Here is a 26129-nt window from a genome sequence, read left to right as displayed (position 1 = left end):
CCACTCTGCGCACAGACCACGCCAAGCAGGAGCACAACCCCACGCAGTCAGTGAATGAATGGGTGTGCCAGCCCCTTGCTTCCCTTCAAGGGAGACTGCTGTCCCATGGGTGGGTGGAAGGGATTCTGGAGACAGGACAGGGATGGGATGGCCAGTGTGGGCAGAGAGCAGTACGGATGCGTGAGGTGCAGAAGCTGACAGAGGGGACTGGGGGCCATGGTGAGGTTTGATTTTACCACCTGCCAGATCTCAGCCTCAGCGATAGGGGAGGCCCAAGGTTGGGAGTAAGTAATTAGTGTGGGTTAGGACAGCGTGGCCAAGAGGGACATTTTCCAGAGAAACAGGGCAAAGAAGTAATTTCTCTAACTGATGCATATTTAAGGGCTCAGTAAAAAGCCATGGAAACGTTTTTTTGAACAAAATTTGCATTCATAAGCAACTACTACTGGATATAAGACAACAATTCGGCTTGGAATACAGAAGACTCTGGATACAACAGCTTCTTGGCTCAATGTGACTAAAAAATCCACACTGTCAGCCTGTGTTGAGGCAGTAAGGCCTCCAACTGGGGAAATCCGCAAGGAACCATGATTTGTTCTGAGTTGCAGTAACTGTCTGAAAGCTGATGGCCAGACCATTGTTAGTTCGGTAAATTACTACCTTCTGAGAGATACACCTCATGCGAAGAGTTGACTCATTGGAAAAGACTCTGATGCTGGGAGGGATTGGGGGCAGGAGAAGGGGACGACAGGATGAGATGGCTGGATGGCATCACCGACTCGATGGACGTGAGTTTGGGTGAACTCCGGGAGTTGGTGATGGACAGGGAGGCCTGGCGTGCTGCGATTCATGGGGTCGCAAAGAGTCGGACACGACTGAGCAACTGAACTGAACTGAGAGACACACAGAAAAGGCAGGAATATAGCTTCTGAATTAAAAGATAACATAGGTATTGCCTATTATTCTGAGAGCCATGAAATACCTAACCTAAATCGGCAGCTTATCTTGCCACGGGTGTTCATACGTCTTTCCCTTGTTTTTGCCCCCACGGCACCGCCTGCAGACCTCTCCTCTCTAGCATGCACTGCTACCTGGGCTCTGGCTGCTGCTGTGTGTCTTGAAACATACTGTGTGTCCCTATTTCTTCCTCCTAATGTGTCCACAACTGAGTGGAACAAAGAACAGTTATGTAACAAGCAGTCAGACACTGCCCAGTGCCCTCAAACAAGAACTGAAAAGGTACTGAGGACCCAAACTGGACCAGTTTTTCTTCCTTCAGGAGTGGGTGATCACAGAAAGGTGACCCCATACTAGGGTGAGATAGCAAGTCAGGGGGATCAGGGAATGACTCAGAAGAGGAGCTAACTGGGCGAGGGGGCAGGAGTGGCCACTGAGAACTTGTGACTCAAAGAGTTGTCAAGGCAGCTGAGGAAGAATGGACAGTCGCTGTTCAGTTCAGTCGCTCAGTCATGTCCGACTCTCTTGACCCCATGGACTGCAGCACACCAGGCTTCCAGGTCCATCACCAACTCTGAGTTTACTCAAACTCATGTCCATTGAGTCAGTGTGTGATGCCATCCAACCATCTCATCTTCTGTCATCCCCTTCTGCCTTCAATCGTTCCCAGCATCAGGGTCTTTTCAAATGAGTCAGTTCTTCACATCAGGTAGCCAAAGTATTGGAGTTTCAGCTTCAGCATCAGTCCTTCTAATGAATATTTAGGACTGATTTCCTTTAGGATGGACTGGTTGGATCTCCTTGCTGTCCAAGGGACTCTCAAGAGTCTTCTCCAACACCACAGTTCAAAAGCATCAATTCTTCGGTGCTCAGCTTTCTTTATAGTCCAACTCTCACATCCATACATGATTACTGGAAAAACCATAGCCTTGACTAGACAGACCTTTGTTGGCAAAGTAATGTCTTTGTTTTTTAATATGCTGTCTAGGTTGGTCATAGTTTTTCTTCCAAGGAGCAAGCATCGTTTAATTTCATGGCTGCAGTCACCATCTGCAGTGATTGTGGAGCCCCCAAAAATAAAGTCTGCCACTGTTTCCACTGTTTCTCCATCTGCCATGAAGTGATGGAACCAGAAGCCGTTATCTTAGTTTTCTGAATGTTGAGTTTTAAGCCAGCTTTTAAACTCTCCTCTTTCACTTTCATCAAGAGGCTCTTTAGTTCTTTTTTGCTTTCTGTCATAAGGGTGGTGTTATCTGCATATCTGAAGTTATTGATATTTCTCCTGGCAATCTTGATTCCAGCTTGTGCTTCCTCCAGCCCAGCGTTTCTCATGATGTACTCTGCATATAAGTTAAATAAGCAGGGTGACAATATATAGCCTTGATGTACTCCTTTCCCAATCTGGAACCAGTCTGTTATTCCATGTCCAGTTCCAACTGTTGCTTCTTGACCTGTGTACAGATTTCTCAGGAGGCAGGTCAGGTGGTCTAGTATTCCTATCTCTTGAAGAATTCTCCAGTTTGTTGTGATCCACACAGTCAAAGGCTTTGGCATAGTCAATAAAGCAGAAGTAGATGTTTTTCTGGAACTCTCTTGCTTTTTCGATGACCCAGGGCATGTTGGCAATTTGATCTCTGGTTCCTCTGCCTTTTCTAAATCCAGCTTGAACATCTGGAAATTCATGGTTCACATACTGTTGAAGCCTGGCTTGGAGAAGTTTGAGCATTACTTTGCCAGTGTGTGAGATGACTGCAATTGTGCAGTAGTTTGAGCATTCTTTGGCATTGCCTTTCTCTGGGATTGGAATGAAAACTGACAGTCACTGTAACTCATCAAATTTAAAGGGGGCAATGAGGAATTTTAAAATTACATCAAAATTCTTTTCTAAAGCTTATACTGAAGATGAAATTTAGACTTTAAGAAGAATTTCTTATCAGTAAAGGATTCCTATTAATAAAGAATTGTCTTATCAATGAAGTTGTCATTTAAAATGAGTATTTCTTCCTAACTGTTTAAAAATAGCCTAGCTGATGTGTCAACTGTCATGGTCTTGGGAAGATGTATGAAAGCAGTTCTGAATAATCTGTTAAAATATTTCTTCCTAAGAGTAGTATCTACTGCCATAACTCTACAACATTATGTGTTAAAGTAATTGGGTTTTATCCATCAGCGTAGATGCTTCCAGTCATACTGAAGGCTATTGCCTCTCCACGAATATTTGACAGCAAACTGCCTGTTCCTCCTTACTCATTAGCAGCAGCGGAGGGTATGAGAAGAAAGCTGACATTATGAGAGCAAGCAACACCGTCAAGATGTTTCACCTTGGTTTCCTGTCCTTATATACTACTTCTACCTTAAGTACTCACCATTGGGAATTTCCATACTAGCTATTTTAGAAGGTGGTGATGAGCCGGCAGAATTTTTTGCCACCACACTGATGATGTAGTCATTTTTATCAAGTTGTAATTCTGCCCTGTGTTGAGTATCAGGAATCTCAGAAAGGGATTTTGTTTCCTCATCTGATGAATATGATACATTATAAGAAAGTATTTTTCCATAAGCTTCATTAATGGGTAAAGGCTATTAAAAAAAGAAAAATAAATTCTGTTATAAAAATTGGCAAAGGTGATGTGACAAGGCAAGGCCACTGAGTCTAAACAGGATACTTCACTAATCCTGACAAAGTAACATTAGGAAACATGAGTCGTTAACAGTGCACAGCACAGACTTTAAATCCACTGAGATCCGGATACATCAGGGAAGCAGTGCTGAACAAAAACTACGCTTGCTGTAAGCAGTCAAGTACATAAAAATATAAAAATTAAGTAACAAAACAATATCTAGCTTCATATTTTTCAGAAGGAAACCAAAAGAAGATGAGAAGCAGTGCTCTACTTAAATAAAATATTAAAAGTATGGCATCATGTTTTTAAAATAGTTACTGTTTTTTCATTTTAAAGTAGTACTTGCTCATTACAGAAAATGTGGAAAATATTAAAAAGTTGGAAGAAAAATCTCCCATATTCCCATTTCTTAAATATTCTTACATTCTGGTATTTCCTTCAAGCTGTTTTTCTTGATGGAGACTTTTATTAAAATTGTTTCAATCATATTATACAATTGTCTATTTTTTTTTCACTTTTCTACAATACACTCTTTTTTTGGATAATACAGTTATATATATTTCTAACAGCTTCATATTTCATATAGCATTTTTATTAGTTTACCTGAATATTTCTTAAAAAAGTAGAATTTAAGTTGTTGCCATTTTTTTTCACAATAAAATAAACCTTTTGGTGCCACAGTTTTTTCCCCAGTTAGGATTAATTCCTTAATACGGGGTCCCAAATCTGGACTTACAGGAAAGGAAATAAACATTCAAATGTCTTTATTTATATATCTAAACTGCTTTTCCAAACAATCCCTCCAATTTATGTAGCAGTGCATAGGACCCTCTGATCCAGCCACTAATACTCTGCTGAAGACACAGAGGTCCCGGACAGCTCTGTGATGGCCTGGTCCAGTGAACACACTACCATCCCAAGAATTGTGGATTTCATTTGATACTGTCCATTCCTTCACCTATCACCCCCATTCCCTTGGTTTCTGCACACTATTTTCTTCTGGTCTTCCTGCCCTTCTAACCTTCCCAACCTCCTCTGCTGGATCCTCCTCCTCTGCTGGTTCTTCAGATGCCGCCACCACCCACAATTCTACACCTGGCCTCCTTCTACACTGTGTGCTGAGTGATCAATTTACATGCTACTCAAAGCTATGTCTTTAGCTCAGACCTCTCTGGAGCTCCAGAGCCTTACACCAAACTACTGCCTACTGAACTATACTCGATCATCCTATGGTCATGTTGTGTATAATCAACATGTCCAAAACAACTGAATTTTCCACCCAAATATGGCAGAACCATAAACTAGTCACTGAAGTTAGAATCTGAATTGCTTCAATATTTTTAATCCTTGGTTAAACATTCAACTAGTCTGAAAAATATCCTAAACTCTACATTGAAGTCATCTGTACAATCATTCCTATATTACTGCACAATCTGACAGACAAGTGAGAGTAGCTAAGGGATTTTTCCAATTAAGAATAAGAGGGGATGCACAGTCATATACAGACGACCTCCAAGCGATGGAATGTGTACACGACATCCTCACAGACTTCAAAGACTCACTTTAATCAAAGCCATACTGATGTCAAGTTTTTTTAAAAGTTTACTTTAAATAACAAAATGCACTATTTAAAAGAATCTGGTTATAACTATTCCTATGAAATCTGATGTAGAAAACAACTGTTTGTGGTTTTGATTTTCATAAATCAGCAATGAAAACATTTGCTCCAGTAAGGTTTATGCTCTAGCAAAACATAATGCAATTCATACTTTAGCTGAAATTTTAGAAAACTTTGTAAAACTTTATAATTGCTATACTGTAACACAATTTATTTAGGGGACAACAAATTATGCTGACTGATAAGATATAAAAAATTGGTTTCCTATTCACTGAATAGAAAATACAACATAAATACTTAGGATTCTAACTTGTGGTTTCTGGCTGCATTTCTGACTAAAGTGAGATAGATGGAATTCATGAAATCCTCGGTCCTTTATAAGTCTCATAAAATCAAACTGAAGAATGCCTAGACCTGAGACAGAGATCCTCACTACAAAGACTGTGGTACGTCTGCAGTGATGAGGAATCTGGGAGTTTTAGAAGCCAGGCTACATTCTCAGCAATACTGTAACTAAGCCAGTCTGGGAAATCCTGGCTCCCTAATAACCCAAGAACCATATGTAATTTAAGTAGTTTAGCATACTAAAGTTACTTAAATATTCAAGGAAAAATAAGACATTTACCTTCCAATATATTATTAGATTTCTTCCATCAGAACTCCACTCCCTCCAAATATCTGGTCCCTTTGAAGGAACTAGAAAAGAGATTTAAAAGTTAATATTTGAAGATGCATACTATGTCAGTTGATAAGATCAGTAATTGGGATGGCAGGGTTTAAAATTGAAATTCTCAATAAAAATGTGAAGCAGTTAGTGCTTCTAAGTCATTTTCCACTTAGAAAATGGAGCAATGGAAAAGCTGAGCTCTGAACATCTGCAAAGCACAAGGTCCCTTACAATGGGTTAAAATCACCCTCACATCCCTCAGACGGATTGGGGCTGCCTCTCCATCTCACATCCTCCTGCTGCTGCTGCTGCTAAGTCATTTTAGTCGTGTCTGACTCTGTGCGACCCAACAGACAGCAGCCCACCAGGCTTCCCATCCCTGGGATTCTCCAGGCAAGAACACTGGAGTGGGTTGCCATGTCCTTCTCCAATGCATGAAAGTGAAAGTGAAGTCGCTCAGTCGTGCCCGACTCTTGGTGACCCCATGGACTGTAGCCTACCAGGCCCCTCCATCCATGGGATTTTTCAGGCGAGAGTACTGGAGTGGGGTGCCATTGCCTTCTCTGTCACATCCTCCAACCTCCCTTTATTCAAGCCTGCTCTGGCTACAGGTCAGCTTCCTGACTGTTCCTACAACATGCAGAGGACACCTACTCTAGTCTTTCTGCACTTTCTGTGTTCTCTCTTCCTCTGACTACAACTTTCCTCCTCTGAATTAACTATGTAGCTTCCTTCCCCATCTCCTTTGTATCTCAGATCAAGTGTTACCTTATTAGTGAAGTCTTTCCCAGCTACCTTATTTAAAATTGCACCCCCTCTCCCCAACCACTTGGCCTTCATTCCCTAGCCCTCTCTCTAGTTTTTATTTTTTTCCATGGCACTCATTGCCACCCAAAATACACTATTATATATGTAGTTTAAAAACTCATTTCTAATACTCTATCCTCTACACTCCATGGGCAGAGTGCTGTTTTATTCACTGCTATATTCCTAGTAACCAGATGATTCCTGACACATGGTGGATAATTATAAGTATTTCTTAAGTGAATTAAATGCCTTTATTCAATGAGGTATAAATAAAGTGTTTCCTCTTGGCAAGAACAGGTCATCAACTAAGGCAAAAGCTCCTGTGGTAACTAGTTTCCAAAAGGACCGATGATGCTGGTCACGGCCCCTGACATTCAGTGTGGTGGTCCCTCCTCCAGTGTATCAGGGTTGGCCTGTGCGGCCAGTAGGGTACCGAAGACGTGATGTATGTTCCTTCTGAGACTAGGACATAAAGACATTGTGGAAGCTGCCTTGTTTTCTCTTTGATCACCAAATCTGGGTGCTGCTGGCTGCCATGTGAGGACACCCCAGCGGCCCTATGGAGAGGCCCACACGGTGAGGAATGCAGACCTCATGCCAACAGCCATGTGAGTGAATCATCCTGAAAGCCAATCCTCCAGACCCAGTCAAGCCCGCAGCCCCCACTCACACCCTGATTGTAGCCTCCTAAGAAACTCTAAGTCGGAACCACTCAGCTAAGCTGCTCCTGAATTTCCGATCCAAAGACACTGTGAGATAACAAATGCCTGCAGTTTTAAGCCACTGAGCTCTGGGTAATTTGTCACAGCAACAGATAACTAGTATATCCTCTCTCGGGACTCAAGCAGGATCCAAGTAATTCTTGAATGCGTTGTAAAGATCCTCTCATCTCGCTCGTCTTCATGTGAAGAGACAAAATCTGGGTTAATACCTATCAGTTTTTGTCTCACTGTTTCTCTGCTTATCGCTTCCCCCATGGTTCAAACAATAAAGAATCTGCCTGCCATGCCAGGGACCTGGGTTCAACCCTGGGTCAGGAAGATCCCCTGGGGAAGGGAATGACAACCCACTCCAGTACTCCTGCCTGGGAATATGGACAGAGGAGCCTGGCCAGCTATAGTCCACGGGGCTGCAAAGACTTGGACACGACTGAGCGACTAACACACATTACATTTTTTGGAAGAAGTTTGATATTCCCTATATTATACAGTGCAAATAAATCTTTTGCTATCTTTTATTGAATAATTTCTGAAAATTACACCTATTTCTAAATTTTTGCTGTTTGTTTGAAAGTTGATATCTGGATTAATCAAGAATAGAATCTCATTCTGTCTTTAGAAATTATCATACTCGGAAAACCAGTTACCTGATTTTATTGATATTTTGATCTGGGTGTACCACAGAAACTAAAGTTCAAGAACTTGTAGTCCCGACCATCCTTAGGCCTAAGTCACAATATTTTACCAAATTAGCTTTATTAATAATTGCTTTCAATAAAGAAACACTATAAATAGATTATTATAATTAAAATACCAGGAATAGGAGGAAAAAGTATGAGAAAAACCACCCCATAATCTTACTAAATTTCAAGTTTGGTTTCCTATGTATCATCCTAATATTGTTATAATCATATTGTGGATAAGGTAGCTTAGCCGTTTCACATAACATAAGCCAAATATTTTTTCGTATTATCACGAAACTAAAACTCATCATTTAAAATCTTTGTATGGTATTTTACTGCTGCTGCTACTGCTGCTGCTAAGTCACTTCAGTCGTGTCCGACTCTGTGCGACCCCATAGACGGCAGCCCACCAGGCTCTCCCGTCCCTGGGATTCTCCAGGCAAGAACACTGGAGTGGGTTGCCATTTCCTTCTCCAATGCATGAAAGTGAAAAGTGAAAGCGAAGTTGCTCAGTCCTGTCCGACCCTCAGCGACCCCATGGACTGCAGCCCACCAGGCTCCTCTGTCCATGGGATTTTCCAGGCAGGAGTACTGGAGTGGGGTGCCATTGCCTTGGTATTAAATAATTACACCATTTATCTAAACATTCTCCTACTTTTAGCCACTCTGGTGACATTTTTGTTAAAAAAAAAAAAAAAAGGTATAAAATTTCAGGATCTATAGTAATAATTAGTCATAAATCATTCAGTTAACTTACTGGCTTCTGTGGTTAAACACTGTTTTTCATTGCTCCATTTGCTCCATTTCCAGAAAGGGTCAGTAGAACAACGAATCCGAAAAGTATATATGGTATATGGATTTAACTTGTCCACAGTAGTAAGATAATTTGAACTTTCTACCCCCCTCATTGTGACATTCCGCTATCAGAAAACAAACATATATATTACATATGTAATATCATGTGTATACGAATAAATATACATATACATATATTTTTTAAAAGAAAGCCTCCCAAATTTGCAACATAAATTGACTGAATGTCCTAAGACTTTACCTCTATAAAACCAAAGACAGTTCATCTACTATATTTTAATTCTTACATAAAATTCAAAATCAGTGAAATTATGTTCTGCAATAGCAAAAAAATTAAAGTATATTTTTAATCCAAATGTTGAATCTAAGTAATAATGGTCAATTAAATTATGCAGAGATGATGATATTCTGTCTATGGTTAATGGTGATGCAATACACCTTAATATAATTTAGTAATCTAAGATGACCTTGAGTATTAAATACATTATTCAGATATTTGGAAGCTTATTGGAGTCAAGCATCATTTATGCATTATTTTTTACATGGCATTTAGAACCTCTAGTGCAGTGTTAAACATGTAGAATATCCAACAAATATTTAAACCAAATAAAATTAAGATGAAGCAATCTGAAACAAATTTGAGGATTTGCATGCCTCCGGAAAGTTTCTGAGTTCCCAATTACTTATTGCAAAGGAACTTTCTGTGTTACATTTTGCAGTCTGATTTTTTAGAAATTATCAGTACATTTCCAAATAACTATTTAAGTAGAATGTCATTTATTTTAGATCTACCCCAAATTACAAGATGGTGCAGCATAAAAGTCAACTTAAGTATTTAAAATGTATTAAAAAGTCATGTTTTGACTTATAATGACCAATTATAACTTGCTCCCATTGCTGCACTTAGCAGTTTTAAATACCACATCATCTCTCTGCTGCTGATTAGTCCATTAACTAACACAAAGGCTACAGCAAAATCTACTCATTCATTCACAAATTTATTGAGTGCCAGTTACATGCCAGGGACTATACTAGATCTGGACACATTCTGAGTAGCAGAAGTCATACTTATATTCTATAACACCTAGTACTACAATTGTTTTTAAGTGCTAAATGCAATACTGTTATGACACGTGTGTGTATACACACACACACATACACACACACATATATATTTATAATGGCTCTTAGGAAACCTCTATAATAAGTAATCTGAGAGCTTATACATGTGAATTTACTTAATTCTTTCTGAAAACTACGTATTTTATCCAAAATAATGTCAAAGGAAGTTTAGAGGAGAATCTTACTCACCAATTCATGCTCTGAGTTAGTTTTATTAATTTCAATTTGACATAACAGTTTAACTTTTGTAAAGTTGCCCGGTAAATGCCAGGAAAGTATCACAGCTGTTGAATTAATATCCTTAGCTTTGAGTGAAGTAGGAATACGGGGATGAACTGTAAATATAATTTTCAAAAATTACTTTAAAAGTTCTTTTCTAATATGACAAATGAGAGCCAAAGAAAACAAAAAACAGGAGGTGTGTTATTAGTGCTGATCAACAATGTTCCACCCAGTGTTTGTGGAAGACAAACCTCACATTTATGGCCTGACACCAGGCCAGCATTGCTTAAGAACCATTCATGCTCAAGGTTGCTCAGTTAGCCCCAGAAATACTAAAAGGTAGTCTCTACCTTTAAGGAACCCCTCCCTTACTTGAGGAATGACAAACAGAAAGAAAGAAAATCAACAAGAGTATATACAGTAAGTCCAACGTGTGGTACAGATATTAACAGATACTGGAATTTGGCTGTAAGTAAGTGCAGATGTACAGTGAAGATGGGACTTAAGATGAGCCTTAGAGGATAAACCAAAGGAAACTGGCTAAACTACTGCAGAAAAGCATTTCAGGCTGGAGTCCTGGCAAGAACAAAGGCACAGTGAAGCAAACACACACTATATTGGTTATACTACATACACCAATTTGAGTGATAGGAAAGAATCATGGGAAAGACAGGGTTGAAATGGCAGAGGGCAGATAAATACATACAAAACGGCCACTCAAATATAAAATGTAACCTTTCTGATCTTAGGGGAAAAAAATCAAGAAATAATGAAGTAAGGCAACAGGACCATCTACTAATCACTTGTACTCTGTCTTCTAATGTAAATGGTTTAAGCCCTTAGCCCCTGACGGTCTCTAAGAGAAGTCTTGTATGCTACTGCTCCATATATTGCAGAGCTGGTCTCAGTTGATACATGTGGAAAGACCATAGGAATGAATGCCAAAAAGACTGACCTCTTTTATTTCTATTTTGATCTATATATTACTAGGGTTGGTAAAAATTCAGAAATCATCAGTAGTAAAATGGAACAAACTATTTACTGATACATAAAACTATGTGGATGGATATCAAAGACATCATCCTTAGTAAAAATGCCAACTTCCTGTGGGCAGTAGTAAAGAATATATCTGCCAATGCAGGGGATGCAAAAGACACAGTTTGATCCCTGGGTGAGGAAGATCCCCTGGAGGAGGAAATGGCAACCCACTCCAGTATTCTTGCTTGGAGAATCCCATGGACAGAGGAGCCTGGCAGGCTAGAGTTCATGGGGTTGCAAAGAGTCAGAAACAAGCACAAAGGAACCCACAGTGTATGACTCCATTTACACACATTCCCCTATGACAAAACAATAGACATGAAGAACTGATTAGCTGTTTTCCAGGGACCGAGATTCATGTGTGTGTGTGTGTGTGTGTGTTGGTGGGGCTGCTAAAGTGACAGCAAGAGGCAGTTCCTTTGGGGTGATAGAACAGTTCTGTCTCTTAACTGTACTGGTGGGTTACACGAATCTATACACGGATCTGACTGCACAAAGCTACACACATACCACACACAATCAAACGCACAAAAACTGGTGAAAACAGAGCAAGGTCAGTAGTCAGGCTCAGTATTGAACCAGGAGGGTCAACTGCCTAACTGAAGTACAGTTCCGTAAGATGATACTACTGAGAAAGTTGGAAGGAGGACTCCATTATTTTTGCAACCACCCCTGAGTCTACAATTATTTCAAAATAAAAAGTTTTTAAAAAATTGGGCAAAAATATTTTCAGAAATCAAAAATTATTAGATAAAGCCACTTACAATTTCTATGAAACTAATTCAAATTTTTATTTGAATTCAATAAAATAGTGAAACTTGAAATTTAAATTTTAAAGATTTTTAAATGAAATTTAAAAAATGAATACTAAGTAACTATAAAGGAAATAATCAGTAAAAAAAAAAAAACAAATCCCTAGAAGCACTTTTCATTAACCTCGAGACACTTTACCACTTCTAAAGTTATTTTTAAGACACTGGTTTATGTAGCGACTTACCTTTTTCAGTTATGTTAACTAAAAGTGTTGATTCTGTCTGACCCAGAAGATTTTGAGCATTCAATGTAAAATTGTGTATTTCTTGACTTGAAAGTATTTGAAGGAATAACTGGTAGTTTTCATTTGCGGACACTTCATCTCCCTTAAATCTAACATATTTTCCTGAAAAACTGAAAAAGAGAATATTAAGGAATATTAAAACAATTTCAAAATGGCAAGAGATACATTACAGAAAAAAATGGATGAGTAAATTTCAAGTAGTTTTTCCAAAAAGGCTTATATTTCCAAGTGTAGATATATTACCTACTCAGGGAAGAAAATACATACAATGCAAAAAACAGAAGAAAATAATCAGCCATATTCCCACTACCCAGACAGTCTCTGTTCATATTTGAGGGTTCTTCTTTCTAGGCTTTTTAAAAAAAGACAACAAGAATATTGAGTCTGCAATGTGCTTAAATTACAGTGTTTATAATATACCCAATTTTCTACAGCACATTTTGTTTTATATCTTTTGTATAAATGAAATAGAACATCTCCTTATGTCATTTAACATCCTTCCAGTGTGCTCGTTGCTGTCTGACAACCTCTCCCAAAGACCTTCACCTTTCAAATAAAGTGTAACTTGTACTGCGTGGGCCCTCCAAGGATGTCGGTCTTCCTGGATTCCACGTGCAAATGATTTCTTTTAAATCATATGTCTCACAGTTCAGTTTTTGAGGAATGTCTGGTGGATCTAATTAAAAAATGAGAAAAAAAATAAAGCAGTTACTTTCGTTACATATACCTTCCCTAAAAAATGTTGCATTTTATAAATGTTAATTACATTTTGGGCAATTTTCTTAAAAAATAAAATAATTTGCTTATTACATTTTGAATGATGCAGCAATTACCATTCTTTGTATAGCATGTTGTGTCAGAGTTCATATTACATTAGGAATGATGGATTAAAATATATCTAAGAGTGACTATTAGCTCATTCGGAAACTTCCTGCTAGCAACCAGATCAACTATCATGTTTTTCCCTTAATCCCATTTCAGAGTCCATCAAATCTCTCAAAGGAACCTGTGTGCAACTAGTTCAATCAGAAAAATCTACAGGTTAAAAGTATTATCATCTATCATCTTTATATAGTGACTTGAAAAGAAGTACCAAATCATAAGTCAATGTAAGTCATGTTACAAGTTTCAGAGTTCTTAAATAAATTACAAGAACTATTATTTACAAAGTAATTCTTGGTAAAATTCTGCATCTCCCTATATTCAAAGTGACTACTGCTCTTTTGTTTTTTAATGAAACTATTCTGTTTTTGTAGGGGTAAGACAAGAAAAAGAAAAACAGTTGTCTTTGTTTTGACAGACCTTAGCGTGATAAATTAAAATTCTACAGTGTGACAATGATTACAGAAAGTGATATTTCTATCTTACCTAACCAAGCATACACAGAAACTGGTATTTCCTACTGTCATTTTTTTTTAAGAATTAAAAAAAATTTATTTATTTTTGGCTGCACTGGGTCTTTGTTGCTGCGTGGGCTTCCTCTACCTGCGGCTGTCTTCACTTGCAGTACACAGGCTTCTCGAGGCAATGGCCTCTCCCACTGGGGAGCAGAGGCTCTAGGCCCATGGGCTTCAGTAGTCACGGCACATGGGCTCAGGGGCTGTGGCGCAGGGGGCCTAGCTGCTCCTTGGCATGTGGAATCTTCCCAGACCAGGGATCAAACCCTCGTCCCCTGAACTGGCAGACTGATTCTTATTCTCTTCTCTTATCCACCAGAGAAGTCCCTTACTGTCATATTTATCTAAACTATCTTCCAAGGAGCTTAACTTTTTGTTAAACAATTATCTACTTGTTGAAAAACTCTAAAAGGTAAATTTTTTTTTAAAAACTTGTAATTTTAAAGATTTAGAAAATTTCACATACTTTCCCCAGAGATAAGCATTACATCCTTCAAAGTACTTGGGGTAACATTAAGAGAAGTAATGAGTATTTATATGAAAGTTTAACAACTGGTAAATAAAACTAACATTGACTTATTTATTTTGAAAACCATTTTAAACTTAAGGCCAAACTTTTAGTCATTTTATTTAACTCAAATACCCACAATTTTGAGGATATTTAAAATGCTGATTATTTTAGGATTTGGCAGATTTTTTTAAGTTGAAATACTTAAAATCCAAAATAACAGGAGTAAACTAGACAGAAGTGGAAGGGAAAATTGAAGGAGAAAAATATGAAAGGGCAGTATTTAAAATGTAATGCTTTTCAAAAAAACCAACTGAAGCTAGGTAAAAGCTTGGTATAAATCAACTGTCTTTCTATATAGCAGCATATAGAAAATGCAATTTAAAAATCAATTTTTAATAGCACCAGAAAACATCAAACACCTAGAAATAAATTTGCAAAAAGATATGAAAGACCTCATCTCACTAAAATAAATGAGACAAAATCTAAATTAAGGGAAGGCTATACCATGTTCATGGATTGGAAGACTCAATATTGTAACAATAAAAATCTTCCTAAATTGACAGATTTAATATCAATCAAAATTCTGGCAGGTTTGAATCTGTATGTGTGTGTAAGGGAAAATTAACAAGCTGATTCTAAAATTCTTTCCAGCTTTTTCAGTAAATAATGGGTTAGCAGGATACCCATGTGGGATAGAAAAGTGAATCTTGATCCCTAACTCACACCATAGCCCTTGTTACAGGTTTCTAAAGACTCTCTCTGAAGTGAAGGTTACTGCTGCTCCTGAACTAACAAGTATTGATCAATATTTCAACCTCCAAATGTTAAAAATGAAAGCTAAATTATGAATTAAGTAGGTTTTCCCTAGCACTGTAATAAAAATTAGAAAATTGTCAGAAATAATAGTGAATATTACCATCTTTTAAGTTTTAATTTTTATCTCATTCTTTTACATGAATATTTCACTGTTTGGTATCACTTATCAAGTAGTTTCCCTTCACTGGTTCTTAACTTTAGACTTCATGATCATTTATGAGGAATGTTGCAAATCATTTCCTAAAATTCCATTTAGGAAAGAAAATTTAATTTTTTAAATTTGTAAAATTTAAATTTGAATGTATCCTCACTCTCACTTGAATTCCAAAATGTTTACTTCGAAAGCAAGAAGTAATTAAGGTTACAGCCATCAATCTGAGAAGGGCACCTAATGCTGGTTATTCCCTTGGAAATCTATCAGCACCTGAATGTAATTCATCATAAGTTTCTATGGAACTGTAAAAAATGGCTGAAAGCAGCTGATGTAGAGCACCACTGAGAATCATAAAAAAAAAAGGCATAAGAAAAACCATTCTGTGCCACCAGGGAAGCCCAAGTGATCAAAAGAAAATCACAAAATCTATTCACTACATTTTATACACTTTACTCACGAGATCCTTGGACCACTCAGAACTTTTAAGTTCAGAATGTGAGGTGGAAGAGAAGCACTGCTGGAGGCAAAACCATCAGTGCTCCTAACATTACAGTTACCACAAGGGAGGGGAGAGAAAAACTCTACACACAAAATTATCTGTGGATGGGTAACACAAGCCATCTAGGTAGGGCAGTCCACCGACAACTTTTGGAAGTGTCATGGGACAGAGGTATAATCATGTTAAAAGATGCTCCTGCATTCCAGAGAGTCCACTGTACATAGAGCACTGTGAGGGGGGACTCTTCCTCCCACATGTCCTCCAGCCACACTTCTCTCATCAGAGAAGTGCAGGTTATGCTTTTGAAAGATTTTGTGCAAAATCCTTACAATTTCTTTAATTTAGGTACCTTAAATAAAAAGGCATACTAGGTGGGAAATTAATTTATATGAAAAAATTCCTAAACAATGGAAGATTAAGAAATATTACATACTAACTGCCCCTGACTCAACAAAGCTGTTAACTAAGAATTTATTTTTAAACTAAGAATTTAAATTAAGAATTAGCAGTTGAATGTCTCAAGTCTTATTATAAAATCTACAAATAATATATATATATATATATATATATATATATATTCTTATGGGGCTTCCTTTGTAGTTCAGTCAGTAAAGAATCTGCCTACAATGCAGGAGATCCAGGTTTGATCCCTAGGTCAGGAAGATCCACAGGAGAAGGAAATGGCAACCCATTCCAGTATTCTTGCCTGGAGAACCCCAAGGACAGAGGATCCTGGAAGGCTATAGTCCATGGGGTCACAAGAATCGGACATGACTTAGCGACTAAACCACTACCACATATATTCTTATATGGGGTTTCCCTGGTGGCTCAGATGGTAAAGAATCTTCCTGCAATGTGGGAGACCTGGGTTCAATCCCTGGGTTGGGCAGATCCCCTGGAGAAGGGTACTGCTACCTACTCCAGTATTCTGGCCTGTAGAATTCTATGGACAGAGAGGCCTAGCAGGCTATAGTCCATGGGGTTGCAAAGAGTTGGACACAACTGAGCAATTTTCACTTTCACAAATTATACAGATACAATTATGTAAAAAACAAGCTTAGAACTCACCTGAACTTGCTTGAAAACAAGCAAAAATGCTGGTACCTTCTTATGTTATTTATCAAAGAATTAAAAAAAAAAACAAGAAAGAAAGAAAATCATCCCCCAGAAAAAACATTAAGGCTTTCCAAGAAGACCCAAAAAACATTAATAGGAACTCTTAAAAAAAAAAAGTAATATACTTACATCCCGCAAAAACAACTGTTCCAAATATGTTATCTTCTACTGAGAAAACCACATTTGTTCCACTACTTGCAGAAGCAGAAATATTGCGAATCCTGATTGCAACATTTTCCCCATCAAGATGGATAAGGGGACAATGTGTACTGCCAATCTGTGCTGATAACACTTTTTCTTGAGTCACACAACATACTGTTATATCTGAGCCTGCAAGTATCACTTTGTCTTGAGGAAAAACCTTAGTCTGAGAATCAGGAGGCACTAGAAAGAGCAAAAGGAATTATAAATACTTTAGAAGTCTTTTACATAAATTAGCCCAGTGTACATAAACCACAGTTAGGTACTTTGAAATAATGGTGACTCAAAGAAAAAGAACACCCTCCAGGTTTCAAAGGAGCAAGACATACACAAGAAATAAAAATGTGTGTGGTTTTATTTATTTATGATGGGGTGATAGTGGGGGAGTGGAAGGGATTGCAGATCAATGTATATGGTTACAGGTTAGTATTAATATCTAAGAAGTCCAAAGGTTGATATTAAGCAGGTTTATATCCACCATGTGAAAAATCCACACCAAAAAAAGCTGTATGTTAAATAATTCCACTTCTTTGAAATTACTCTATGTGTTTAGATCAGATGTCTTACTTTCCATTAGCCTACATATATGGTTAAGTATTCCACATCCTAAAAAGCACTTAAAAAAAAAAAAAAGCCCAACTCACTATATGTTAATGGAAGCACCCCTTTGTTTTTATTTTCCTAAGTAGCCAATTTAAGAAAAGTATCTCTAGTCTTCTTTCTACCTACTCACTCTTTAATCTCCTGCAATCTGGCTTGTACTCTGACACTTAATAAAATGGTTCCGTGGCCCAACTGCTCAATCATATGGCCACTTCTTAGTAATCTTTCCTTCAACTTCCAGAGCATCTGGTATGTCACCTAAAGTCTTCCTTTTCAAAATTCCCCTCTCTCTTGGGGTATAGACTACTGACTTTTGCTACTCTTAACCCTCTGGCTGCTATTCGTTTTGCTGGCCTCTTTTTTCCATCATCCCTCCTCATACCAGCTTCTAAGGGATCTGTCCTTGGTCTTCATGGCTCTTTCCTTGAGTTATGTTAGCTTCCAAGATTTAAACAATTTCACATCACGTATGTTAACGATCCTCAAATACACAGTTGACCCTTGAACAATACAAGTTTGAACTGCCTGGGTTCACTTATACATGGATTTTTTTCAATAGTAAATATGACAGGATTTGTGGTTGGTTGAATCTTTGGGTGTGAAACCACAGATATGGGGGTTCCACGGGTGCAGAGGCCAACTGTAAATTATATATGGACTTTCCATTACACGGAGGGTCAGAGCCCCTAACCCCCAGTTGTTCAGGGATTAACTAGATAACTCCAGTGTCAACTAATCACCTGGAAGCTGAACTTGTATTCCCAACTGACAATAAGAAGTTGCTCCCAGCCACTTCACAGCTACCTCAAACTTAACACTCAACACATTAAAATGAAATTTATCTTTCCTACCCAGTTTGTTCATGTTGTTCTGTCTCATTGGGCAGAATCACAAGATACCAAGATGCCCAAACCAACAGCCTTTTTTGACTCTATTTCTCCCCTACCAAATACACAGTCACTAATTCTGTCTTTTCAGTGTTTTCATACTTCTCCCCCTTTTTATTTCTAAACCCAGCTGTCCTACTTTATACTTGTCTTTCACTGAACTACAAGATTCTTATTAATCTGCTTGCTCCTAGTCCCTCCTTCCTCTGGCCATTTCTGCATATTGTCACTAGAGTGAATAATCCACAATGATCACCAGCCTTTTTAAGGACTTCATTTTACTGTCAACAGTATTCCAGGCCCTTTCTCACACTGCCAACATTATACCTGCATATGAGTTTTGGTCAATGTACAGATGATTTGGGGTAAACTTGCAGATTCCCATGTTCTCTGCAATAACCCTGCAGCTCACAGGGGTCTGCTCTATGGGTAAGAAATTGGGAGCTAATTTTTAAAAATATGGACTTGATATCATTACATAAAAATCTTAAATGTTCTTTAATGCTGATTCAAACTGATTTTTAAACCTGGACATTTATCCAATCCCTCAGAATGTTCTTTTAAAAAAACAGATTTCTGAAGTCTCAGAGTTTTGAATCAAAATGTTCTGGGATAGAAGACTTGGAAGATCCCTAGGTGACCCTCATGCATCCAAATGGGGTTGAGAACTAAAAGCTTAAACTCAGCCCTACCCTTAAGCAAGACTAATCTAATTCATCTGAAACAAAAATTTTTAAATATGCACTTACAGGAGATGTTCTTCAGTAGGCTCCAGTCACTCCATTCTTTGTGACCAGAGAACTGAGGATCGTCAATGTAGCATCTAATCCCCACATAGTGAATGGCACACTCCAAGGGCATGTCTGAAGTCCAGTTCCAATGATGAATTGTATCTCTGCCATTCAGAGTTGTGCTGTAGGTCACCTACAAAGTAAACACAAACAAAAACTCTATTTTCAAATAGTATGTTCTGCTTTCCTTAGGGTTAAAAAACAGACTGTATACAATTACCAGCAGAGTAAGTAAAACTTTTTCTATAACATATTAAGGAGAGTTGGAGTAACAGTATTCACTTATGTTTACTTCTTCAACTTTAGGGCCTACTTCTTTTTATACTGATGTTAATATTATAAAACACCCACTCCAGTACTCTTGCCTGGAAAATCCCATGGACAGAGGAACCTGGTAGGCTGCAGTCCATGGGGTCGCTAGGAGTCAGACACGACCGAGGGACTTCACTTTCACTTTTCACTTTCATGCATTGGAGAAGGAAATGGCAACCCACTCCAGTGTTCTTGCCTGGAGAATCCCAGAGACGGGGGAGCCTGGTGGGCTGCCGTCTATGGGGTCGAACAGAGTCGGACACGACTGAAGCGACTTAGCAGCAGCAGCAGTAGCAGCAGCAGCAATACACTTCATGAGAAAATACACCAATGCCTAAAATGGTCTCCATTTCTCATAGAAAAAAATTGTTAATAGATTTTTATCTCCAAGAGTTAAAATCAGAAAGAGAAGAGCATTTCTACAAAATAAACTATTACTTTAGATATATTTTTTATAAAAGCACCATACATTTCAAATTTTACTTTTAAATATGCAATTTATAATAATATAAAAATTTTAATTTCAGTTGTGGAAAATGGGGAAGATTTTAATCAAATACATGAAGATATACTAAAAGTGACCTTGGGACTTCTGGTTTAAAATAACAGATTAAATAAATGTATTTCCTTCTCTTTATTTCATGAAATTCCTCTAACAACAGTATAAGATTAAAAAAAAAAAAAAGGCACAGATGCACATGGGCAAAAAAATTGAAAAAACACCACCAGTAAGATTTTGGACACTGGAAAACAGATGGGCAAAGGTAACTGACTCAGAAGACTTGAGAAGAGCGAATCTTAAGCTTCCAGTGAGAAAGTCAGAAACAACATGATTTCAATCATAAAAAGGTCACAGGGCTCAGGAACTGGTTGTACTAGGTTATCCTGGAAATGCACAGTGCAGGTAAGGTGCCAAACTGGTAGCCTGACTAAAAGTTATTTGAAGATATATTTGGCACTCAAATCCCCTTCCACATTTTGTTCTACCAAAGGACTATTCTTAACCGTGGCTAAAGAATGGAGATTAACCCTTTGTAAAAGTGAAATAAAATTCCTCTGAATTAATAACCCTAGGAAGAACTAACAATGGGGAATACCATACTAAAAACAGGGAGACTGCTCACTATGCATTCTAAAGGCTGGGGCACTCCTCCCTTCCTCCCCTACTCAGCACCCAGGATTCTGACAGCCAAGTACATATTCACTAGGTTAAGAGTCTAAACAAACTTTTCTAAGGAGTATATGAACAGGTCAAGATAAAAACCTAAAATAATATTAAGATTTTTACAGCCTGACAGTCCATCCTAAACAAGTATAATGAAGCACTAGTCAACAAGTCCCACCCAGGCAAAAAGAAGTTCCAGTTAGACTTGCTTTATTTTTTAAGACTCTCATTTAAATAAGAGCAGCAATCAGAACGACCAGAAAGTGAGAAAAAGTTATAATATGAAAGTCAAAGTTCAAAATAAAGAAAAAAGTAGCTTGAAAAAACAGACTGCATAGAAAAGAAAAATAAAAAATTGAAATCTGATATCCTCAAAGAAAAGATACTGCATCTATGAAAGAACATGATAAAAAAATTTTTTTTAATGACTAAAAATAAAAATGGGATCTCTTGTATATTAAAAAGTGCATTAATAAAAACTTCAAAAGCACAAGATAAAGTTTAGGAAAAATTGCTCAGAAAATAAGATACTGATGCTAAGGATGCTAAGAAGTCTTAATACTGATGTAAGAATACTAAGAGAATTAGAGAAAAGGTTAGAAAGGTCCAGTCTCTAAAGAACAGAAATTCTAAGGAAAAAAAGAGAAAACAGAGGAAATTAAAGACATAAAATATGAAAATATCCCAAGCTGACAGGCATGTGTTTTCAGACTGAAAGGGGCCTAATGAATGTCCACTGCAACAGATGAAGATAAATCCATAATAAGAAACAAATAGTAGAACAATGGCTTCAAAATCTTGAGAAAATTTCCCAACTTACAATTCCATACCCTGCTAAACTAGCAATCATGAGTGAACGTAGAATAAAGACATTGTCAGAAATGTCGAGTCTCAATGTTTTTACCAAGTAGCATTTTACATTCCTACCAGAAGGGTATGAAAACTTTGATTGTTCTGGATCTTTTCAACATTTGGAATTGACAGTCTTTTAATTTTGTTGAAAACTAATTAAAATTTTTTGAATAAAATATACTTGCAAGCTACCTGCAGTTAGCAGGGTATCAACAATAAACAGCAAATAAATTTAAGCTTCTACCAAAATGAGAAAGATGAAGACAAGGAATTCAGGAAAAAGAGAGTCCATCATAAGAAAAATAAAAAAGGAATCCTCGGGATGAGGATGAACCATAGCTTTCTAACAAATGTGTTGAAACACATAGAGGTTTGTCCTGAGTAGGTTACAGGCACGCTCAGGTATTAATCTCTTCAAACCAAGGGTTGGCTACTACAAGTGGAGGCTTCTGGAGCTTCTGAGAAACCTCTGGCCATGAGAATACTTAGCTAGTTATCACACTCTGTGCTTTACAAATATTGGCAGCATCCATGTGAACTCTTATACGACAAAGGTTGGGAAGTAAGTCTCAGAAGGCCATCAGAGAGATTTATTCACAAAGGCAAAACCGATAAAATATTAATGTGCTTGAACATTTCGACAGATTTATACAACCCAGAAAGAATTTAGAATTGATGAAGCAGAGAAGTAAAACTAAAAGCATAAGACAATATGAAAAGATGTACCCTCTCCCAAAAAGGAAAAGTAAGAACAGTATACAGTACTTGGTTCAGTTATGAATAGTGTTTATATAATCATAACACAAATAATGATTACTGGCCTACCAAAAATTATAACAGAATCATATTGGAAAAACAGGAAGTGGAAAGAGCATGAGCACATGTATAAGTGCATGTGCATGGGAGAGTGTGTCTGTGGCTGGGAAGTGAGAAGTGATTAAATTCTTATCTTTCATTGTGGGAAGTTAATAAAACAGTGCTTAAAACTTAAAATGGGAAATTCTGGGCTGGAAGAAGCACAAGCTGGAATCAAGATTGCCGGGAGAAATATCAATAACCTCAGATATGCAGATGACACCACCCTTATGGCAGAAAGTGAAGAGAAACTAAAGAGCCTCTTGATGAAAGTGAAAGAGGAGAGTGAAAAAGTTGGCTTAAAGCTCAACATTCAGAAAACTAAGGTCATGACATCTGGTCCCATCACTTCATGGGAAATAGATGGGGAAACAGTGGAAACAGTGTCAGACTTTATTTTTGGGGGCTCCAAAATCACTGCAGATGGTGAATGCAGCCATGAAATTAAAAGACGCTTATTCCTTGGAAGGAAAGTTATGACCAACCTAGATAGCACATTAAAAAGCAGAGACATTACTTTGCCAACAAAGGTCCATCTAGTCAAGGCTATGGTTTTTCCAGTAGTCATGTATGGATGTGAGAATTGGACTGTGAAGAAAGCTGAGTGCCGAAGAATTGATGCTTTTGAACTGTGGTGTTGGAGAAGACTCTTGAGAGTCCCTTTCACTGCAAGGAGATCCAACCAGTCCATTCTAAAGGAGATCAGTCCTGGGTGTTCTTTGGAAGGAATGATGCTAAAGCTGAAACTCCAGTACTTTGGCCACCTCATGCGAAGAGTTGACTCATTGGAAAAGACTCTGATGCTGGGAGGGATTGGGGGCAGGAGGAGAAGGGGACGACACAGGATGAGATGGCTGGATGGCATCACCGACTCGATGAACGTGAGTCTAAGTGAACTCTGGGAGTTGGTGATGGACAGGGAGGCCTGGTGTGCTGCGATTCATGGGGTCACAAAGAGTTGGACATGACTGAGCGACTGAATGAACTGAACTGAAAACTTAAAAAAAAAAAAAGGAAGAGTAACATAAGTGTGTTAACTGGAAAAAATGGAGACAATAAATAATCAGCTAAAAGAACTTAAATGCATTGTTTATAGGCAGGAAAAACAAGAGGAGGAAAGGGGCCTGCATAACTCCCAGGTGTCACGCACATTCTGGTCTGTGCAGAGCACAGCTTCCACAGCTGTTTGTGAGGCTGTGGGCAGAAATCTTCAAGTTGTAAGTGAAACACTATAAAAGAAACTTATAAATGAAACATTTATATTAGTAGTGTTTTATGATCTTTAGTGATCTTTAAACTATTACAAAATAATAGCATTATAATCTGTCATAGGATGACTGATTACAAGCAATTCTGTCTTAAATACTAATCCTAACAATATAATAACAAATAAAAATGTCACATTTTACTATGCAAAGGAATAACGTTTTAAAATTAATTTGTTCTATTGCTATTTTTCTTGCTTCTTGCGATTCTTCTTCAAAGATCATATTCCCCAAAGTAGGGAATTACTATTTTGACATTGCTATCTTGTTATGCATCTTGTGGCAGTGAGGTACACAACCTAGAATAATATCTCCATTCATTTCTGCCTGATTTCACTTACATATCAAACAGTATCCCTCTTATTCTAGCATCCCTAAGTCAGGGGAAAAAATACCTATTCCCCAAAGGAAGTAATGACAATGAAGAGCTGTTAAGTAGCTTTATAAATATCACATCATTTACTGCAGCAAATATTAGCACTACTTTACAAATAAGAAAAAGATTTTGAGAAGTCATCCTAAGCTGGTAATTAGTAACCCAAAATACAAATGTTAGACCATAATAAAAAGCTACACAATAGAATTTTCAAGAAGTCATAGTTCTAAGACAACAATGCTAGATGATATCAAAGGCTGCAAATCAGACTGACATTATAATTGAAGAAAAGAGAGAGCATTTTAGATTGAGGTAATTAGAATGGGCTTCAAAATAAGGATTTGACCTGGCTCATGAAATAGGTATTCAGTTTACACAGGTGAAAAGGAGAGGGAGGGCATCGTAGATGAAGATAACAATGCTGATTATGTAATATAAACTTTACTGGTTAAGGGAGAGCACAGACTCTGCAATCAACTGTCAGCTGGGGTCTGAGTCCTGGCTCCTTCACTTAATATCTTCCTGAGACTCTATATCTGAATCTGTAACATGGGGATGATACTAACAGTGCCTCCCCTAGAGGCCTGTTGTGAAGATGCAAATTATTAACATATAGAGAGCTTTCACATCAATGTCAGTAACACCAGAAGCACTGGATACATGATAACCACAGTTATGGCTGCTGTTGCTTCAAGGTTGTAATATATAGGGTGTCTATAAGGAAAAATAAGATTGTAACTATGAAATACAGAATAACCCTATTTATTATCTGTACTATCTTACCTATAAACTTTGGCAAAAAAATTGTAAAATCATGTTCTTCTAATTCTTAAGTCTATAACTAGGCATAAGTCAAGTGCATTAAAGAGTAAAAGAATAAAGAGGGAATTCCCACATACTAGCTGTCAACCCGTCTTACTACTACTATGTCTCATTATTCCTCAGACAAAGAACAAACTGCAGACAGACCATAAAGTAACTATTAATAAACAGTATAAAAAAAAAGCAGTACTACTAATATAAGAATGTTATTTTGGATTGAGATAAATTCAAACTTACAGATTTATGCAAAATTTCTCAACAATTACTATGCCTAAATATGTTTCAAAACATTTATATTTATAATGTTAGACATTTATAATAAGTAAATGAAATTATATGTATATTTTTATTCCATTTATGCAAAAACATGCATATAAAAAGGCTAGACAGGAATACACAAATATATTGTTTATTATATTCAAGTGGCAGAATCATGGATTACACGTCCCTTAATTTCCTAAACTTTCTATAATTGTTACATTATTTCATTAATTTAGTGATTTTTTATAGTCATAGCATACAGTTTTTAATGAATTCCAAAGGGATATCTGATCTACTTCTTTAATAATCAAAAGGTTCACTTTAAAATTAAAAAAATTATTCAGTTTCTTTAGTGTCATAGGAGAAAATCTATTTTTGTTTAAACTTACTAATTTTACAATTTCCATATTCTTTTTATGTAGAACTTTAATTTCCCAGATGACATTTGAGTAATGTGGAAAAACAGAACCTTTGTCATTCCACTTTAGGTGTAACGTAGAAGTTGAGAAATCAGCAGACAAATTCAAGATCTCTGGAGTTTCTGGAATTAAGGCTTAAAAAAGGAGACAAAAGATAAAATTTAGTAAAAGAAGTAATGGTCTTCATATTGTAATTCCATTAATCAACTAATTTTAAGCTCTATTCCTTCTTGATCTAAAAATAATTAAGGAGTAAAGCAAATTCTTATACCTAGTACTGAAAAGAGAATAAATATATGTATTTATTTGTACAAGCAGCTCCCAGTGATTCATCAGCCAAATCTGAGGAAATTATTTACCAGCCAGCTGTTTCAAATCCATAACACAAACAGTGACTGGGTTCCCACAACACTCTGGTGTCACTGGGTCTGGGATCTCCAAACAGGCAACATCAGAGGGAAGTGACAGAGCTTCCAGTGTGTGGATTATGTAAAGTTGGC

General features: G+C 37.3%; 1 protein-coding gene across 3 annotated transcripts in view; it reads right to left on the bottom strand.

The window, feature by feature from the left end:
* Positions 1 to 26129, bottom strand: part of LIFR (LIF receptor subunit alpha) — a 79554-nt gene that overhangs the window by 18265 nt on the left and 35160 nt on the right. For all 3 annotated transcript variants that reach the window (XM_024981350.2, XM_059878766.1, NM_001192263.3), the window contains 9 exons: positions 25600 to 25763; positions 19261 to 19435; positions 16950 to 17204; positions 12874 to 13003; positions 12268 to 12437; positions 10200 to 10345; positions 8833 to 8995; positions 5825 to 5895; positions 3324 to 3537 (listed from right to left, as the gene is read on the bottom strand). In XM_024981350.2, coding sequence (XP_024837118.1) covers positions 3324 to 3537; positions 5825 to 5895; positions 8833 to 8995; positions 10200 to 10345; positions 12268 to 12437; positions 12874 to 13003; positions 16950 to 17204; positions 19261 to 19435; positions 25600 to 25763 — 1488 coding nt within the window. The remainder of the gene's footprint in view (positions 1 to 3323; positions 3538 to 5824; positions 5896 to 8832; positions 8996 to 10199; positions 10346 to 12267; positions 12438 to 12873; positions 13004 to 16949; positions 17205 to 19260; positions 19436 to 25599; positions 25764 to 26129) is intronic.

This window comes from Bos taurus, chromosome 20 (assembly GCF_002263795.3).
Source record: "Bos taurus isolate L1 Dominette 01449 registration number 42190680 breed Hereford chromosome 20, ARS-UCD2.0, whole genome shotgun sequence".
Lineage (NCBI taxonomy): Eukaryota > Metazoa > Chordata > Mammalia > Artiodactyla > Bovidae > Bos > Bos taurus.
The sequence above is the reverse complement of the archived record's forward strand: the minus strand, read 5'-3'. Positions and strand labels throughout refer to the sequence as shown.